At 42.8% G+C, this 20,143-nt stretch overlaps 1 protein-coding gene across 1 annotated transcript; it reads left to right on the forward strand.

Moving 5' to 3' along the window:
• Positions 1-18,647: 18,647 nt before the first annotated feature.
• On the forward strand, positions 18,648-19,870 carry LOC106572086 (DNA-binding protein inhibitor ID-1). Its single transcript, XM_014145909.3, has 2 exons — positions 18,648-19,153; positions 19,300-19,870. The coding sequence occupies exons 1-2, from the start codon at positions 18,809-18,811 to the stop codon at positions 19,333-19,335; spliced, it is 381 nt and encodes a 126-aa protein (XP_014001384.1). The 5' UTR covers positions 18,648-18,808; the 3' UTR covers positions 19,336-19,870.
• Positions 19,871-20,143: the final 273 nt, after the last annotated feature.

Consider the following 20,143-nt stretch of genomic DNA (forward strand, 5'->3'; position numbering starts at 1 on the left):
GAATACTTTCTGAAGGCACTGTATGAGTGGAGAAAGAGAGAACCTATCATTCCTAAACCCCCCCCTCTCCAACCCCACATCCGCCTCTGCACCCCGCCTCAAAGTGACACTTCGTAGCTGCCCATATCCCTTGGCCCCCTCTCTATCTGGGTGGCTAGGGGAAGGGATCATGGACACTTCCATAGTGAAGCTGTGGCCTCACTTAACAGCTTCTACCCCCATGCTATAAGACTGATGAACAGCTAATCAAATGGCTACCTGGACTATTTGCATTGACCCCCACCCCTTTTACGCTGCTGCTACTTGCTGTTTATTATCTATTATCTATGTATAGTCACTTTACCCCTACCTACATGTACATATTACCTCAATTACCTCGACTAACCTGTACCCCCGCACATTGACTTGGTACAGGTACCCCCTGTATATAGCCTCGTTATTGTTATTTTATCATTGCACTTTTATTTTTTACTTTAGTTTATTTAATAAATATTTTTCTTAACTCTTATTTTTCTTAAAACTGCATTGTTGGTTAAGGGCTTGTAAGTAAGGTCGCTTTCACTGTAAGGTCTACACCTGTTGTATTCGGCGCATGTGACAAATACAATTGGATTTGATTTGAAATATGGACAGTGTATTCAGTAATCTGTTGTGTTGGATTTGCCCCTAACATAACACTTTCTATTCAGGACAAAAAGTGAACTGCTTTGTCACATTTTTTGCAGTATTACTTTATTGCCTTGTTGCAAACAGGATGCATGTTTTGGAATATTTGTATTCTGTACAGGCGTCCTTCTTCTTATTCTGTCATTTAGGTTAATATTGTGGAGTAACTACAATGTTATTGATCCATCCTCAGTTTTCTCCTGTCACAGCCGTTAAGCTCTGTAACTGTTTTAATATCACCATTGGCCTCATTTATTTTCTTCATTTTTAAAAATGTAGCCTTTATTTTACTAGGCAAGTCAGTTATGAACAAATTCTTATTTACAATGACAGCCTACCCCGGCCGACACTGGGCCAATAATTGTGCACCGCCCTATGGGACTCCCAATCACAGCCAGATGTGATACAGCCTGGAATCAAAACAGGGACTGTAGTGACACCTCTTGCACTAAGATGCCTTAGACCACTGCGCCACTTGGGAGCAAACTGGTGAAATCACTGAGCGGTTTCCTTCCTCTCCGACAACTGAGTTAGGAAGGACATCTGTATCTTTGTAGTGACTGGGTGTATTGGGAAAGGGAAAGGGGGATTCCTAGTCAGTTGTACAACTGAATGCATTCAACTGAAATGTGTCTTCCGCATTTAACCCAACCCCTCTGGATCAGAGAGGTGATACACCATCCAACTTCACCATGCTCAAAGGGATATTCAATGTCTGTTTTTTTCTTTTCTTACCCATCTACCAATAGCTGCACTTCTTGGAAAGCCTCTCTGGTCTTTGTGGTTGAATCTGTGTTTGAAATTTACTGCTCGACTGAGGGACCTTACAGATAATTGTATGTGTGGGGTACAGAGATGAGGTAGTTATTCTAAAATCATGTTAAACACTATTATTGCACACAGAGTGAGTCTATGTAAGTTATTATGTGACTTGTTAAGCACATTTTTACTCCTGAACTTATTTAGGCTTGCAATAACAAAGGGGTTGAATTGTTATTGACTCAAGACATTTTAGCTTTTCATTTGTAATTAATTTGTAAAAATGTCTAAAAACATAAATCCACTTTCACATTATGGTGTATTGTGTGTAGGCCAGTGACAAAACATCAATTTAAACCATTTTAAATTCAGGCTGTTACAAAACAAAATGTGGCAAAACCCAAAGGGTGTGAATACTTTCTGAAGGGACTGTAGTTCCCAGATTTCACATGATAATCAAGCCATTACTCTTTCAATCTTTGTGGGCCTACAGCTGGCCTGAAGTCCTTTCGTCCCCAGAGCCTTTGGGCCAGCCCACCTATGGCCACAGCAGCTTGCAAGTCAGGCGCAAACCACCTGTTTGATTTTGCCAGGGACAAAAAGGGCAGGATAAGTGCTTCAGTAGGGCGCAAGGAGACATTTTTGTACCCTACTTTCCCTGCCTTCCTGTCATTCTCTCTATCACTTCATCCCTCTGGGCTAAATTTCCTATTTTAATCCCCTCCCATCCTCAGGTCTTCCACTTTTCTATATAGAGAAAAAAAATAAGGCATATTTTATTATTCCAACAAAGGAATGGCTAATGAATCATTTCTACATGAAACAGAGTTGTAGCTCAGAGAGATACGCTGCCCATTTAGAGAGGGGGGCTGAGGGAGGTAGCAGGATATAGACAGAGGGCACTAATGCCTTTATTATGAGAACACAGGCGGGGTGCACATTGGAACACTGAGCGGGAACACACTGCGACAGATGGCTCTTTTTTTGTTGCCAGTAGCCACTGTGTGTCCTGGTAGTAAAACACATAGGCCTTGGTATTGACCATCAGGCTTGATTTTGCCTCATCATCATAGATGTGTTTGGATGCGCAGCAGCAGTACAGATGGCACTTGCTAGAATGGAATGCCACTGCTGTTCAACTGTCATGAGTGTCATTGAACGGTCACCCTTTTATCAACATTCTTTCTGGCTCTCTGTTCTTCTCCTGACCCATATGGTCTCTATCTCTCCCACTGGCCCTGTTCCTCTCCTGCCCCTTATGGTCTCTATCTCTCACACTGGCCCTGTTCTTCTCCTGACCCATATGGTCTCTATCTCTCCCACTGGCCCTGTTCCTCTCCTTCCCCATATGGTCTCTATCTCTCACACGGCCAGTGTTCCTCTCCTGCAACCTATGGTCTCTATCTCTCCCACTGGCCCTGTTCCTCTCCTGCAACCTATGGTCTCTATCTCTCCCACTGGCCCTGTTCCTCTCCTGCAACCTATGGTCTCTATCTCTCCCACTGGCCCTGTTCCTCTCCTGCAACCTATGCTCTCTATCTCTCCCACTGGCCCTGTTCCTCTCCTGCAACCTATGGTCTCTATCTCTCCCACTGGCCCTGTTCTCCTCCTGCCCCATATGGTCTCTATCTCTCCCACTGGCCCTGTTCCTCTCCTTCCCCATATGGTCTTTATCTCTCCCACTGGCCCTGTTCCTCTCCTGCCCCATATGGTCTCTATCTCTCCCACTGGCCCTGTTCTTCTCCTGCCCCATATGGTCTCTATCTCTCACACTGGCCCTGTTCCTCTCCTGCCCCCTATGGTCTCTATCTCTCCCACTGGCCCTGTTCCTCTCCTGCCCCCTATGGTCTCTATCTCTCCCACTGGCCCTGTTCCTCTCCTGCCCCATATGGTCTCTATCTCTTCCACTGGCCCTGTTCCTCTCCTGCAACCTATGGTCTCTATCTCTCCCACTGGCCCTGTTCCTCTCCTGCCCCATATGGTCTCTATCTCTCCCACTGGCCCTGTTCCTCTCCTTCCCCATATGGTCTCTATCTCTCCCACTGGCCCTGTTCCTCTCCTGACCCATATGGTCTCTATCTCTCCCACTGGCCCTGTTCCTCTCCTGCCCCCTATGGTCTCTATCTCTCCCACTGGCCCTGTTCCTCTCCTGACCCATATGGTCTCTATCTCTCCCACTGGCCCTGTTCCTCTTTCTTTCTTTCTTTCTTTCTTTCTTTCTTTCTTTCTTTCTTTCTTTCTTTCTTTCTTTCTTTCTTTCTTTCTTTCTTTCTTTCTTTCTTTCTTTCTTTCTTTCTTTCTTTCTTCTCCTTCCCTCCCCTCCCTCCCTCCCTCCCTCCCTCCCTCCCTCCCTCCCTCCCTCCCTCCCTCCGTGTGCTGTGTGCTGGGTGCTATGTACTATGTACTATGTACCCATGATGCAGGCGACTGGCCAGGACTAAACACCTGTTGTCTGTTCCCAGGGTTTGTATGGAGGGTGGGGCTTTGTGCACATTGTTGAGGTCCAGTCACCTCACAAAGCAGCCCATACAGCAGCTGGGCAGGTGGCCCTGCACCAGCCTACAAAAGCACTGTGTTTTCCCATGGCCTCATTATAGAGGGTTTCAGCTTTGTTTTTGTGTGGTGGCCGTTTTAACACTTTGCCCAGCCAGGTCATGTTTGTAAAAAATAAAAAAATAAAAAGACACAGAAAAATACAAAACAACAGCAGTGACACGAGAAGCGATAACAAACAGGCACAATGTGGGTCTATTGTCAGTGCTGCAGCATGCCAAACCCACTCACACCTGCAGCCTCACCACATCCTGGGACACACCCCAGTGTACCTACGGCTGGTTTCGGTCTGTTTGAGGAGTGTTTGAGGAGTGTGTGTGTGTGTGTATGTGTTTGTGTGTGTGTGTGTGTGTGTGTGTGTGTGTGTGTGTGTGTGTGTGTGTGTGTGTGTGTGTGGTGTGTGTGTGTGTGTGTGTGTACGGCCGTTCTCAGCAACAGGAAGGTCAGAGTGAATGCCAGATCACAGAATGTGATCTGTATGGTTGCCAGAGCACCTGAGACCACAGTATCCAGAGAGCACAATATCCAGAAAGACCACAATATCCAGAGACCACAATATCCAGAGAGACCACAGTATCCAGAGAGACCACAGTATCCAGAGACACCACAGTATCCAGAGAGACAACAGACTACCTATCAGCCTGCAGCAGTCTTTTCTCAAGGGGAAAACTTTCTTGTGTCTAGAACCTTAAAACACCTGTTCTATGGCCCAACTAAACACGGACCACTGATTCCCATCCCTGGTGGGATACTTGGTGCTTTTTGTGAAGGTTTGGCGAGGTCACCTATTGCCTGTGTAATGTGTGTCCAGCTGATTAAATGGATGATGTGTAAAAATTCAAGCTATGTAGGTCAGCCTGGATGAAGGTTGTTTGCTCTGCGTGTGAGTGAGCAGATCAACTGTGGGGTTTTAAGGGGGTTTGTTCAAAAGTTCTGAACACTAAAGTACTATTGTGGTGAGCACAGGGGCAGTTACAGCTTTTATTTAACTAGGCAAGTCAGTTTCAGAACAAATCCTTATTTACAATGACAGCCTAGGAACAATGGGTTTGTTCAGGGGCAGAACCTTGTTAGCTCAGGGATTTGATCTAGCAACCTTTTGGTTACTGGCCCAATGCTCTAAGCACTAGGCTACCTGCCGCCCCAGTTCTAGTTTATTGGTGCTCTCCACATGGGCAATTCCCTTTTTTCTCCAGAGGAGGACTGAGACGGAATGTGATGAGAGGGGAGGCCTCTCTGTCTGTCTCTCTCCATCGTTTTCCCTCTCTTTCTTCATCTTTCCTTCCCTGTCTCTTTAGGGGGTGACAGCTGCCGACTGGCTGTTAATCTCAGGCAGGTTGAGGATGAGGCGCTGTGGTGCCGTTGGCCAGCTGTGAACAGCTGGTCCCTCTAAAGGGAAGCCCCTGCACCCCCTGCACTTCCCGGGGACTTTCTATGGGTGCAGCAGAAGAGACACGGCCTCATTGTTGAGCTCATCTGGGGGTGTTTGGGAAAACAGTTGTTAAAAAGGGGCCTTGTTAGACCAGGATCATTGTCTCAGTGTAAATTAGTTAACATGTCTCCAGAGTCACTTAACCCAGACAAATCTGTTGTCACATTTTTGGAAACTAAGAGTATTCTGTTTATGGAAATCATTTTTAAAAAATGTAAAGCTATACTTGGTTGGAGTTTGTTTATTTTTTTGAACTTCTTACCTAATAAAAAGAAGAAAATCTTTAAGCTTCTTGAGTAGGTTGTGTGTATCTTTTCTGTCTCTGGGCTATAAGCAGTCTTCAAATCTGATTTTGAAACCGTTCCTCTCCCACTTCACATCTGTGGATATTGAAAGGGATGTTTCAATTTCAAAGGAGCGTTTGCTAACAAAAACAGAATGGAGCTGTGGATGAAAAGGAGAATTTTGAGCAAGGGATTCTTTCCCTCCTTTTTCAACCCAATGGCAGTAGGAATTAGCATTTTTAGCAGTAGGGCTGAATAATAGACTGCAAGCTACTTGCATCAATGGAAGGGTACCACTTTACAACACCTCCACATCTAATATATGCCATTTAGCAGAACATTTCATCCAAAGTGACTTACATGGTTGACCTCAGCAGGAATTGAACCTACAATCCTAGCATTGCAAGTACTGTACTTTACCAACAGAGCCACAGAGGACCATGTCTACAATGACAACCCATCTGGGTTTGAATGGGTTTGAAATGCCATAAATGCCACCAGAAGCTGCAATGGAGGAACTGGTAACAACTTATAAACATGCAGATGAGGCCAGGTCTGTCTGGCACATTCCACTGCATATTACATGGTATGCACTGACTGAAGGAAGAGTCAGGGCTTTAGCTCATGCTGGGGTGATTGAGGAGGGGGTCAGAGAGAAGTAGCAGAGGGGTAGGTTGGGCAGGGCTGTCCAGAGCATTATAAAGGCCCCAGGCATTATTTGATTTTCTACAAGCTATAACAGTGTCTCCTATTGTGTGGGCCCTGACTGTGTATGGCTCTCAGGTCCTGGGCTTCTCCAAGCATTTGCCATTGGAGTGGAAAGGATCCCACTGCACAATGTCTATGCTCTCAATAGATCTTTGCGTGCCATCGGTGCACTGTCACTAGCAGATGGCGAGCTAATTAGAAGCTATTAAGGGCTTTGAGAGTGTGTTGGAGGGGCCCTCAAGCTGTGGCCACTGCCCCAACCAAAGCCTCGCCCTGCTGGGTGTGGGAGAGAGGGGGCAGCCCTGTGGAACCAGGCACCATGGGGAGAGAGGGGGCACCCTGGGAAGACCAGGTGACAATGTAAATGGACAATGGTTTTTGTATTATGCCTGAGTGAGTGCCATAGTGGGGGAGAAAGTTGGTGTTGCATACTTTCACATACCTAAGTATAATATATCCTGCATCACATAGCTCTCGGGGGGTGAGGGCGAGGTGATGTGCTGTGCTGTGTGGGTCTGAACTGGGCTTGACCCACTAAGACCGCATCAGTGAGATGGGTGGCAGGGGTCAAGGGTCACAGCACAGCCACAGGAGGATGCTCATTAACTGCCTTTCAGAGGGCAGCCTGCTGCCTGCATGGTGATTCTCAGGGCTCAGTGGAAAACTATAATCTATACGCTGGCAATGGCATTAGCCTGAAATCTACGAGTGGAATAATAACTCAAACAAACTGATTACCAGGCTAAAATGGCATCAAATTCAGCTGAAGATGGCATCTAATGTCATAATGCCATGGCATTTATGCACAATTCTAAAGCATATCAGATTGCTGAAGAACTCAGATTGATAGAATAACTTTATTCAAGTCTAAACTTGGCATGAATGATAAGATTGGACATAATACATGTTCCTTTTTTGGATTTACCTTGAAATATCCCACTCAAGTAGAAGTACTATTTTAATGACATTTTACTCAAGCAGAAGCAAATTTACTAGTGAAAAAAAAACTAAAGTAAAAGTACAAAGTAACTCATTTCAAAAGTACTCAGAGTAAAAGTAATTTAGTTACTTTAAAAATAAAAACATTGACCTTGATAATTAGCTAATTTCGCTACGGTTACCTGAACGTTGTTACACATTACCTTTTCCATGCATTACATTGAAAAAGGAAGAGAGAAAATGTATGTATAGTAGGAACTAAGTTAATGTCTTACAAGGCACATCTGTATGTAAGAAAACTAAAGATTTGTCAAAAATATACTATTAAACTTTGAAAATAAATGTAACATTAAAATCAATTCTATTTATTGATCAATAAAAATGAAATACAAAATAAGGTGCATTAAAAATAAAGTTGCCAGGCTTTAATATACTGTACTTCAGTACTCACAAACTCCCTCTTTCACTCACTCACAAGGGGTGGAAAGAGTACGGAAATATCCTACTCAAGTAGAAGTACTGTTACTTTATTGAAATTTTACTCAAGTAGAAGTAAAATGACTGACTTTGAAAAATACTCTAAAAAGAACAAGTACTCGGAAAAGCTACTCAATTACAGTAACGAGAGTAGTTGTAATTTGTTACTTTACACCTCTGTGCCTGGCTTATACTCAACTACTGATTTACGTAATACAAATTAATAACTGGTTAGGGAGCTGTAGATTCCTGTTATGCCCTGTCATTCACACCAGAGTGTATTGTGGGACAGAGATGAATATCAATGCAGACCAAGAAATTGTCCTGGATGAGACTATTCTATTTGACATACACAGGGAGTAATGTACTATAAAGACAGAAAGCTATGCAGTATTATGTTCACATCCTATCCTATATTTGCAGGCCTTTTATTAAAAATGTAAATTCAAATAATAATAATACATGTTTTATTGTCACATACACCGGATAGGTGCGGTGAAATGTGAAAAGTGAAAGGCTTAGTGAAGATTGAGATCTTGAAAGCCCTTATAATCTTCTGACCCTAACCTAAATGACCATCACAATGTGTTTCTGACACCAGATGTCAATGGCTGGTGTCCATCTCAATTTGACCTGTGGAACATAGACCCCCGGTGTGGGACATCCCCCTCCAAGCTGCACTGTGTGCTGGTGCGTAGCATCAGCCCACGCAGAGAAGAAGTATTCCCCTTTACTTAACACCATCAATGTTTTGCTCTACTGTGGGAATTGTGCTCAAATCAACGCCATACTAGCCACTTTCAATGTAACATACGAAAACAAGACGAACTATGCAAGACTTATGCAAAACTAACTGTACAAGAGATTTCTTGTAGGCAGAGCACATTGGAGTAGGATTCAATTGTATTGACAGGCACGACTCAGGCCTGTACTCTACACAGACCAGTGTGCAATAACCAATCAGAGCTGCAGTAGGCCTATATGCAAATAGCCATTGCCATATATGGATCTGTGTCATTCACTTTAAGGATCCGCCCCTTTTTTCAATTTTCGCTTAAAATGACATACCCAAATCTAACTGCCTGTAGCTCAGGCCCTGAAGCAAGGATATGCATATTCTTGGTACCATTTAAAAAGGAAAAACTTTGAAGTTTGTGTAAATGTGAAAGGAATGTAGGAGAATATAACACAATAGATCTGGTAAAAGATAATACAAAGAAAAAAACAACCGTTCTTTTGTATTTTTTTGTACCATCATCTTTGAAATGAAAGAGAAAGGCCATCATGTATTATTCCAGCCCAGTTGCAATATATATATATTTTGGCCACCAGTCAGCAGCAGTGTATGTGCAAGGTTTTAGACTGATCCAATGAACCATTCTATTTCTGTTCAAAATGTTGTATCAAGACTGCCCAAATGTCCCTAATTTGTTTATTAATAACTTTTCATGTTCAAAATTGTGCACTCTCCTCAAACAATAGTATGGTATTCATTCACTGTAATAGCTACTGTAAATTGGACAGTGCAGTTAGATTAACAAAAATGTAAGCTTTCTGCCAGTATCAGATATGTCTATGTCCTGGGAAATTGTCTTGTTACTTACAACCTCATGCTAATAGCATATGTTAGCTCAACCATCCTGTGGAAGGGACACCGATCCCAAAGAAGTTAAACTATACTGTGTTTAGAGCATGAGCGGTCGTGGGTAGATGCGGTTGTTTTGAGATCAAAGCGAGAGCTGCATGTAGCCACGTGTGCACATTTGTTCATATTCTTCACTAGTTAGTGAGTTATTAGCCCATTTATAGCTAATTTCTAGTCAACAATGGGTGAGTGATTGCTTCATACAAGAGCACAAAATGTGTGCATTTCTAGCCATCTTTGAAAGCAAGTCAGGTAAAGAGCTTTTTTTGTCTAAAAAGGGGCAGTGTTGTATTTTGAGATGGTCTTGATGAAGCTAAGTAGCCAATAGGCAGAGGGTAACATAATTTGTCTGATTCTATGTAATAATGGTATGGGAATAATAATGCATTTTATTTTGTACAGTGGGTTCTTGCATCAAACAACACAGCATTTTCAGTCACTTCCTTGTCTGAAGGACAAGTGGATAAACAGGTTAATGTCAAGCCTTGCATGTTTTTTCAAAAGTGTCATGGAATGTAGACCGACATTGAACACCACACATTCGCTGCTCCTGTAGGCTAAATGATAGAACAGCTATTTCCATGTAAACATGTTATGGGATGCATTTTTCTTCATTGTTGTTGATGGTAGGCCATTCACATTATGATCAAATAGCCAAAGTAGCCTACTTGGCCACTGTTGAAAAAGTAACTTAAAGCGGGTACAGCCTCAGTGCTCATAGTAACTCACAATGTTGAAGTTTGCGCTCAGCAGACCTGAAATTTGCTCAGTCAGAGTAATATGCTAAAACTGAAGTGAGTAATGCCAGCATGTTAATGCTGTCTCCACCAAGTCCAGGTTCCCAGGGCCTCAGTTTGGCCATGGGCGAGGCTCAAGGCCCTACCCCCTCGGAACGCTCAGCACACCTGCTCACAGGAGATGTTATCAGTCAAGAAGGAATGGTGAGAAAAGGAAAAACACAGATGTAGCTTTCAGTTAAATGGGACATGCCTCAAAACGCATCTTTATGCCTAGCAGCTCTGTCACAGCTGTTTACTGACATGTTGATATACTGTACACAGAGGTTAAACTGTGGTAACGTCACAGCTGGGGTTGAACATTGACCAATTATGGAGTGAGAAAGTCAGACATCCACAATAAATAATATGCAGATATGATAAGCAAGCATGAGATTAGTCTGGCTGACACCAGCTCTCAATGTCACAGCTTGCTGTGCAGTCAAGTGGGATTTTCCCCAAGGCTAGTCTAATATACAATACACTGAGTATACCAAACATTAGGAACACCTTCCTAATATTGAGTTGCACCCCTCTACCCCCCTTTTTCCCTCAGAACAGCCTCAATTCATCGGGCATGAACTCAACAAGGTGTTGACAGCATTCCGCAGAGATGCTGGCCCGTGTTGACTCCAATGCTTCCCACAGTTGTGTCAAGTTGGCTGGATGTCCTTTGGGTGGTGGACCATTCTTGATACACACGGGAAGCTGTTGAGCATGAAAAATACAGCAGCGTTGCAGTTCTTGACACAAACCGGTACGCATGGCACCTACTACTATACCCCGTTCAAAGGCACTTACATCTTTTGTCTTCACCTTCTGAATAGCACATATCCATGTCTCAATTGTCTCAAGGCTTAAAAATCATTTTTTATCTGTGGATTTAACAAGTTACATCAATAAGGGATCATAGCTTTCACCTGGATTCACCACCTGGTCAGTCTATGTCATTGAAAAAAGCAGGTGTCCTCAATGTTTTGTACACTCAGTGGATAAACAGTGCATTCGGAAAGTATTCAGAACCCTTGACTTTTTCCACATTTTGTTAGGTTACAGCCTTATTCTAAAATTTATTGAATAGTTTTTCCCCCCCTCATCAATCTACACACAATACCCTATAACAGATTTTTAGACATTTGAGCAAATGTATTAAAAACAAAAAACTGAAATATTAAATTTACATAAGTATTCAGACCCTTTACTCAGTACTTTGTTGAAGCACCTTTGGCAATGATTACAGACTCAAGATTTCTTGGGTATGATGCTACAAGCTTAGGACACCTGTAGTTGGGGAATTTTTCCCATCCTTCTCTGCAGATCCTCTCAAGCTCTGTCAGGTTGGATGGGGAGCGTCGCTGCACAGGTATTTTCAGGTCTCTCCAGAGATGTTCAATCGAGTTCAAGTTCGGGCTCTGGCTGGGCCACTCAAGGACATTCAGAGACCCAAAGCTACTCCTGCCTTGTCTTGGCTGTGTCCTTAGGGTTGTTGTCCTGTTGGAAGGTGAACCCAGTCTGAGGTCCTGAGCGCTCTGAAGCAGGTTTTCATCAAGGATCTCTCTGTACTTTGTTCTGTTCATCTTTGCCTCAATCCTGACTAGTCTCTCAGTCCCTGCCACTGATAAACATCCCACAGCATGACGCTGCCACCGCCATGCTTCACCGTAGGAATGGTGCCAGGTTTCCTCCAGATGTGACGCTTGGCATTCAGGCCATAGAGTTCAATCTTGGTTTCATCAGACCAGAGAATCTTGTTTCTCATGGTCTGAGAGTCGTTTAGGTGCCTTTTGGCAAACTCCAAGCAGGCTCTCATGTGCCTTTTACTGAGGAGCGGCTTCCATCTGGCCACTCTACCATAAAGGCCTGATTGGTGGAGTCCTGCAGAGATGGTTGACCTTCTGGAAGGTTCTCCCATCTCCACAGAGGAAATCTGGAGCTCTGTCAGAGTGACAGAGTGACCATCTGGTTCTTGGTCACCTCCCTGACCAAGGCCCTTTTCCCCCGATTGCTCAGTTTGGCCGGGCGGCCAGCTCTAGGAAAAGTCTTGATGGTTCCAAACGTCTTCCGTTTAAGAATAATAGAGGCCACTGTGTTCTTGGGGACCTTCAATGCTGTAGAAATGTTTTGGTACCCATCCCCAGATCTGTGCCTCGACACAATCCTGTCTCGGAGCTCTAGGGACAATTCCTTTGACCTCGTGGCTTGGTTTTTCCTCTGACATGCACTGTCAACTGTGGGACCTTATATAGACAGGTATGTGCCTTTCCAAATCATGTCCAATTATTTAAATTGACCACAGGTGGACTCCAATCAAATTGAAGAAACATCTCAAGGATGGAAAAAGAGTGTGCAAAGCTGTCATCAAGGCAAAGTCTGGCTACTTTGAAGATTCTCAAATATAAAATATATTTTGATTTGTTTAACACTTTTTTGCTTACTACATGATTCCACATGTGTTATTTCATAGTTGTGATGTCAGCACTATTATTCTACAATGTAGAAAATAGTAAAAATAAAGAAAAAACAATGAATGAGTGTGTCCAAACTTTGGACTTGTACTGTATATTAACATATATATATTTCTTTTGTTTTGTTTGTCACTTTCCCTCAGATATCATACTAGAAACTGCAAACATGTATCTCCACCCCATGGCAAAATTAGTAGAATTGCATGAAATAAGTCATAAAATTTCAACATTTTCTCTACGCCCCATGTCAAAATGTGTAGAATTGCAGGATATTATCTTTAAAACTTCAATTTTTTATCTTCACTGTCAAGAGGGTTGTGGCTATGCAGTCTAGCGAGCCACTGTAGCCGCTCCTGATGAGTTCAGATTTTTTTGTGGCCACCATCAAAATTGTGTTGTTAATATTTTGTATAGTCAGTGTACAGTGAGGGAAAAAAGTATTTGATCCCCTGCTGATTTTGTACGTTTGCCCACTGACAAAGAAATGATCAGTATATAATTGTAATGGTAGGTTTATTTGAACAGTGAGAGAAAGAATAACAACAACAAAAATTGCATGTCAAAAATGCTATAAATTGATTTGCATTTTAATGAGGGAAAATAAGTATTTGACCCCCTCTCAATCAGAAAGATTTCTGGCTCCCAGGTGTCTTTTATACAGGTAACGAGCTGAGATTAGGAGCACACTCTTAAAGGGAGTGCTCCTAATCTCAGCTTGTTACCTGTATAAAAGACACCTGTCCACAGAAGCAATCAATCAATCAGATTCCAAACTCTCCACCATGGCCAAGACCAAAGAGCTCTCCAAGGATGTCAGGGACAAGATTGTAGACCTACACAAGGCTGGAATGGGCTACAAGACCATCACCAAGCAGCTTGGGTGAGAAGGTGACAACAGTTGGTGCGATTATTCGCAAATGGAAGAAATACAAAATAACTGTCAATCTCCCTCTGCCTGGGGCTCCATGCAAGATCTCACCTCGTGGAGTTGCAATGATCATGAGAATGGTGAGGGATCAGCCCAGAACTACACGGGAGGATCTTGTCAATGATCTCAAGGCAGCTGGGACCATAGTCACCAAGAAAACAATTGGTAACACACTACGCCGTGAAGGACTGAAATCCTGCAGCGCCCGAAAGGTCCCCCTGCTCAAGAAAGCACATATACATGCCCATCTGAAGTTTGCCAATGAACATCTGAATGATTCAGAGGACAACTGGGTGAAAGTGTTGTGGTCAGATGAGACCAAAATGGAGCTCTTTGGCATCAACTCAACTCGCCGTGTTTGGACCCCAAGAACACCATCCCCACCGTCAAACATGGAGGTGGAAACATGATGCTTTGCGAGTGTTTTTCTGCTAAGGGGACAGGACAACTTCACTGCATCAAAGGGACGATGGACGGGGCCATGTACCATCAAATCTTGGGTGAGAACCTCCTTCCCTCAGCCAGGGCATTGAAAATGGGACGTGGATGGGTATTCCAGCATGACAATGACCCAAAACACACAGCCAAGACAACAAAGGAGTGGCTCAAGAAGAAGCACATTAAGGTCCTGGAGTGGCCTAGCCAGTCTCCAGACCTTAATCCCATAGAAAATCTGTGGAGGGAGCTGAAGGTTCGAGTTGCCAAATGTCAGCTTCGAAACCTTAATGACTTGGTTAAGATCTGCAAAGAGGAGTGGGACAAAATCCCTCCTGAGATGTGTGCAAACCTGGTGGCCAACTACAAGAAACGTCTGACCTCTGTGATTGCCAACAAGGGTTTTGCCACCAAGTACTAAGTCATGTTTTGCAGAGGGGTCAAATACTTATTTCCCTCATTAAAATGCAAATCATTTTATAACATTTTTCACTTGTGTTTTTCTGAAGTTTTTTGTTGTTATTCTGTCTCTCACTGTTCAAATAAACCTACCATTAAAATTATACACTGATCATTTCTTTGTCAGTGGGCAAACGTACAAAATCAGCAGGGGATCAAATATGTTTTTCCCTCACTGTATATTACCGTATGACCTCAAACACCCACTCATCCCCAGCAGCCCTACAGTATGTCACTCTGTATATCAGACATCCGTGCCTGTACCCCAGCACAGCACTCCACAACAAGTCACTCAGCACATAAGGAGCTAGATAAGTCTATGCAACAGGAAGGGCCTATTTCTACATTCCTACACTAGCAAAGCATCATCAGTCTACAGTACACCTGTGTTCAAAAACATATTGCCTTCCATTAGATTTATTGAAATGATGCTGAAATATGAACACAAACTAAGGCTGTGGACAAAAGGTATCACTGCAGTGAAAGTAATAGATAGGGCCAACACAAATGGCTGTGAATGGAGAAGGTGGCAACTGGCAAAACATTCCTGGAATGTCCTTCCTCCTTATTGGGCTCCTGAGTGGCGCAGCGGTCTAAGGCACTGCATCTCAGTGGAAGAGGTGTCACTATAGTACCTGGTTTGAATCCCGGCTGTATCACATCTGGCTGTGATTGGGAGTCCCATAGGGTAGTGCACAATTGGCCCAGCGTTGGCTGGATTTGGCTGGAGTAGGCCATCATTGTAAATAACAATTTGTTCTTAACTGACTTGCCTAGTTAAATAAAGGTTACATTTAAAAAATAATTTAACAAACCTGTTGCTTATGAATGCTACAGTTCGGCTGGCGCCTAGCTGAACTCGACAAGCCAAACCGAACTAGTGTGCTCGCATACTCCCTCGCATACTCCATAATACCTTGCTTGAAATAAGGAGAAAAAAACGGCAGAAGTACTGTTTGTCCATTTTGAGAAGCCGTACCCAGTAATCACTTCCTCAAAATAGTCTGAATGAATCAAGAAATCTGTCATTAATTTGAAGTTTTTGCAGAGATCTTAGTAGCACAATTTTACATCTAACTAAGATGTTTGGTGCAGTATTTCTCAATGAAAAAATGTGCATGAAAAAGAGTTGTCTCTCGTTGAATGACAACAAAAGACATTATTGAAGAATCCCTACTGTTGACCAATCACTGACGAAGGGGTGTAGACTTCGGCTCCGAACTTCAGCTTGCCTCCAGAAAAATATTTGTGTGCTCAAACAGCAAAAAAACTCCAAAAATGTTGTCAGAATATTTGCACAAACTCTTCCAAACTGTTTCGGCTGGGAAGCATGGTGGATGCTTTTAGCTTCTCTCGCTCTCTGTTTCCTGTCCACAGTCTGCAGCCGGGTGTTACTCCCTCAAAAAAAAATCTGAAATAAAGAGGTTGAGAGATCAAAAGTCCCCACATTTCCACCACTGACAATTCATATAATTCAACTAACAACCAACTGCTTCCAAACCACAGTGTGTCACAACAAATCTGGGAGGCTCCAACAACAGGGAAGTGAGCGAGAAGGGCGAGAAAACATTTTTTACACCTCAATTAGTAGTAGCCAGTTGTAATGAATCACTACAGAAAGAACCTCCTCTCTGTCAGTTAAAATCAGGATCTAATCTGTTTCACTTTTCTCTGTCCCCCTCCTCTGGCCCTCCCCCTCGCCTTGATGTGCAGTAAACAAGATTAAAAGTGCCCAGCTGTGTGGAGTTATTGTTGGTGTCAGTAGGAAGTGCTGATAGCTGTTGCAGCTGAACAAAAGCTGGATGAGAGAGCAGGGGGCGCTCCAGACTCACTGGCTCCAGACGAGATTTCCCCCCACAATCCTTGCTCTGCACTCCCATTGTTTCAGACCACTGGCGCTCCCCATCCCCAACATGACATGAGAAATAGGACGATGAAGAACAGGATGTCACTCTCCTCAGGCACAGCTCTCTGCATGCTGGTGAAGAAGAGTTTTACACAACTAGTATAAGCAAAAGCAGGGAATTTGTTTAAAAGAGGGTTGTCCAGGGGAGAAAATCTGACATATTAATTACACTTCCATAATCAATTACATGCACATTATAAGGATGCATGCTTTGGTTAAAAAAAACTCATTCAAACCATAGCTTTTTTTGCTAACAATTTTCTGTTTTCACTTTGTATTTTCATCGCTTCTCTTGTTTTGTTCTCTGTCTCCAAATGAATTGCAAGTTTGTTGCAAACAGCACAATATCAATGTATTTTTTTTTTTTTAAATGTATCATGCAGACCTCTCATTCTGTTGGACTCTACAGCCAGCCAGAGACAGACACTGAAATAGCAACATTGTAATGTGTTTTATGTATGTGTGAAAGATACAATGTAGCCTATGCCTGGATACAACGTTCTACTTGAGGAATTTTATTTGACAAATTAAGGGGCGGACCCAACTGAAGGAATTTAGGAACTATCAACGCAAATTCAAAGCCTTCTGTCTTTTTGTATTTCACTAGCCTTTGGAATTTGAGCAAGCTAGTGACAATGGCAGTTTGCAGGTGTGGGGCGGTAATCTCTTCAGAGTGGTTTAACTTGATAAATGAAAATGAATGCCGATCTTGGGCAGCCAGTTCTCAGGGTTTGCGCTGCGCAGGTGAATGGGGGAGTGCAAGCCCGTTGTTTGTGGTCTCCATGCACACCGCCCGCGCGGCGCCAGGTTGACAGCCGTCAGGGACTTCATGAATGGGTGACGTCATGGCACTGGCGCCTGCCAGTCTGCTTCGGCTTGTTTGGACAATCTGGGGAAGATTCAGTTCAGAGCAGAGCAATGCTATTTCAATGCCGCACTCAACACATCGCCCAGCGCACAGTGGGAACATGTGAAGGAATCTGTAAAATGATTCATTGGAAGACTAATTTAAGAGGAACGGGAGGATTTAGGCTTAATGTGTGAAATATGCAATTTGTAAATTGAAAGATTTATTGCATAGGCTAAGCTATGTGGTTCCATGAGATTCGTCTTCTAATGAAATGCAAGTTTTAATACTAAGCTATGTGGTTCCATGAGATTCGTCTTCTAATGAAATGCAAGTTTTAATAGATTTCAACTTTTTTTATCCTACAATTCAAGTCATAATTTGCATACAATACTACAAAATACTGCTACATTGTAATTACTTCGCCACTTTTGGCCTATTTATTGCCTTACCTCCTTACTTCATTTGCACACACTGTATACAGATTTTTCTATTGTATTATTGACTGTACGATTATTTATGCCATGTGTAACTCTGTGTTGTTGTTTTTGTCGCACTGCTTTGCTTTATCTTGGCCAGGTCGAGGTTGTAAATGAGAACTTGTTCTCAACTGGCCTACCTGGTTAAATAAAGGTGAAATAAAATAAAAATCAAGCTGCCAAATTAGTTGATTCCTTTGCCTATATAGGATACGCTTTGTTGAACGGCCATATGATGATGCAACTTTAGTTTATAATAAGATTTTATATTATTATGCACTTTTCCATTTGATAAAAACGTAATATTTCTACTTAAGCAAATCAAAAAAATAAGCACTTTGATTTGGGGTTGGACATGATTATGCACAGTTGGAATGAGCAGAATGCTTAGGTTGGCTACTTTATTTAATCGAGATTATAAATGAACTGGAATTTAAAAAATATAAAGAAATCACCAATAAAATAAACGATATTGTTGTGACAGGTCTGGCCATTTACCGTATGATTGAGTTCAATCGGTCTACTCAGTTAAGGCTACAATTAAAAACCTATTCATCTAGTAATTGCAGCATTCTTCATGAATATGCCCCCCACCCATGTCTCCGGGCGGTCTCTACACCTGCAGAGTCCGCGGGCGACGGACAGCTGGGTTCCCACACAGGACACCATGAAAAAAAAAGCACACATTTGTTTCCATTTGTAACACCATCATTTAGCAGATTGTAAAGATTGATAACACCCAGTCTCTATTGCTAGAGAGAGGACTGGAAGCCCGCCCCTCCCATGCAGCTGGGAGTTTCTCATTGGTCCAACCCTTCAAATGTTCCCGCTTTGGTCACTCCCCGAACCCTCTGGAAAGATAAATTCAGCCCGAGTTCACCTCCGCAACAAACTGTCAAGTACGCTACAAACTTAACGCTTGAAACGCTCACGAGGATATCACCTGAACTTTTCTAACAGAACTAGCAGGTATTTACCTATTTTCTGTTGTACATTGTAGCAGAAATATATAGCCTATATTTTAGCTTTTCAAGACGACAAAATAAGAAAATGAAAGTTGTCGGATCTACCTGCGCCCTGAAAAACACCGAGGATGTGGTCCGTTGTCTCTCGGAGCAGAGTATGGCCATCTCCAAGTGTAAGATCCCACTGTTGGACGAGCAGATGAGTGTATTTCTGCAGGACATGAACAGCTGTTACAGCAAACTAAAGGAGCTGGTGCCCACTCTGCCAGCCAACAAGAAAGCCAGTAAGATGGAGATTCTGCAGCATGTCATCGATTATATCTGGGACCTGCAGGTCGAGCTGGACACACCGGGCAAGCAGCAGATCTCAGGTGCAACCCGCACTCCTCTGACAACCCTCAATGCAGAACTCTCCAGCATCTCTGTGGAGGTATGTGTACAAAACAATTGCAGCAAATGTATTGTTGTTGCCTGTTACAGATTCAAGTGTAAAATGAGACCACTGCATATTCCTGTGTTATAATCAAGTTCTGTGTCATAAAACTTACCATTATCCATTCCTCTTATTTTTCACAGAACGGCTGCGCTGATGACAGAATTCTCTGCCGTTGATCAAGGAAGCAACAAAACGAATCATTAGCAGAAAGAACGATGTTGCCAGCCATGCATGACATGTCGTCGAATCTTATGTCTTACATCCAGCAGTGGAACGACGTGATAGTCCATGATGTGCGTAGATAGACATTCAGGAGCTGAAACTACGAAGTGTCGGGTCAGCGGCGCTGTCCCCAAGCAGCCACAGGTGTCCTGCTGTCACCAAGAAGAGCGGTGCGCGCCATGAAGACAAGTGTGCTGGTCGACCTGAGGATGACAATCAACAACAATGCATCCTAACCCAACGAGCTCTTAGATGTTGATACATGTTGGACTTTATGTGAAAGAATCTTTCATTCCATGTTCGATTTCTATTTTCTGTATTTTTTTCAAGTCATACCTAGAAAATATGTATATATTTTTTGCAAAAAAAAAGTCAATTTCTCAGATTGAGCTATATTTGTATTGTATATTACAATGATGCAGATGTGATCCCAATATTGTTTTTATAACAATGTACTTATGGTGTTTTTATTAAAACAGATATGGTAGATGAGTGTTTCCTGCTCTTTTTTCTTCATTCTTTTAGTTTGAACCTTGTTTATTCACAACAAACACGTTTTTAGCAGTTACATTTCCACACAGAGCGTCGTTTTAGCAGGCATGGAAAATTACAATGAGTTCAATCAACAGAACCATGTATTTGGATCTACTAAGCAACCAAATCATGACAACAGTATGTTGTTGAACATGCACTATGAAGGTGATGACAATTATTGCATTGACACCAACGTTTAATTGTCGCGTTCAGTTTCCAACTGGTATA

The sequence above is a fragment of the Salmo salar genome, chromosome 15 (assembly GCF_965601325.2).
Source record: "Salmo salar chromosome 15, fSalSal1, whole genome shotgun sequence".
NCBI lineage: Eukaryota > Metazoa > Chordata > Actinopteri > Salmoniformes > Salmonidae > Salmo > Salmo salar.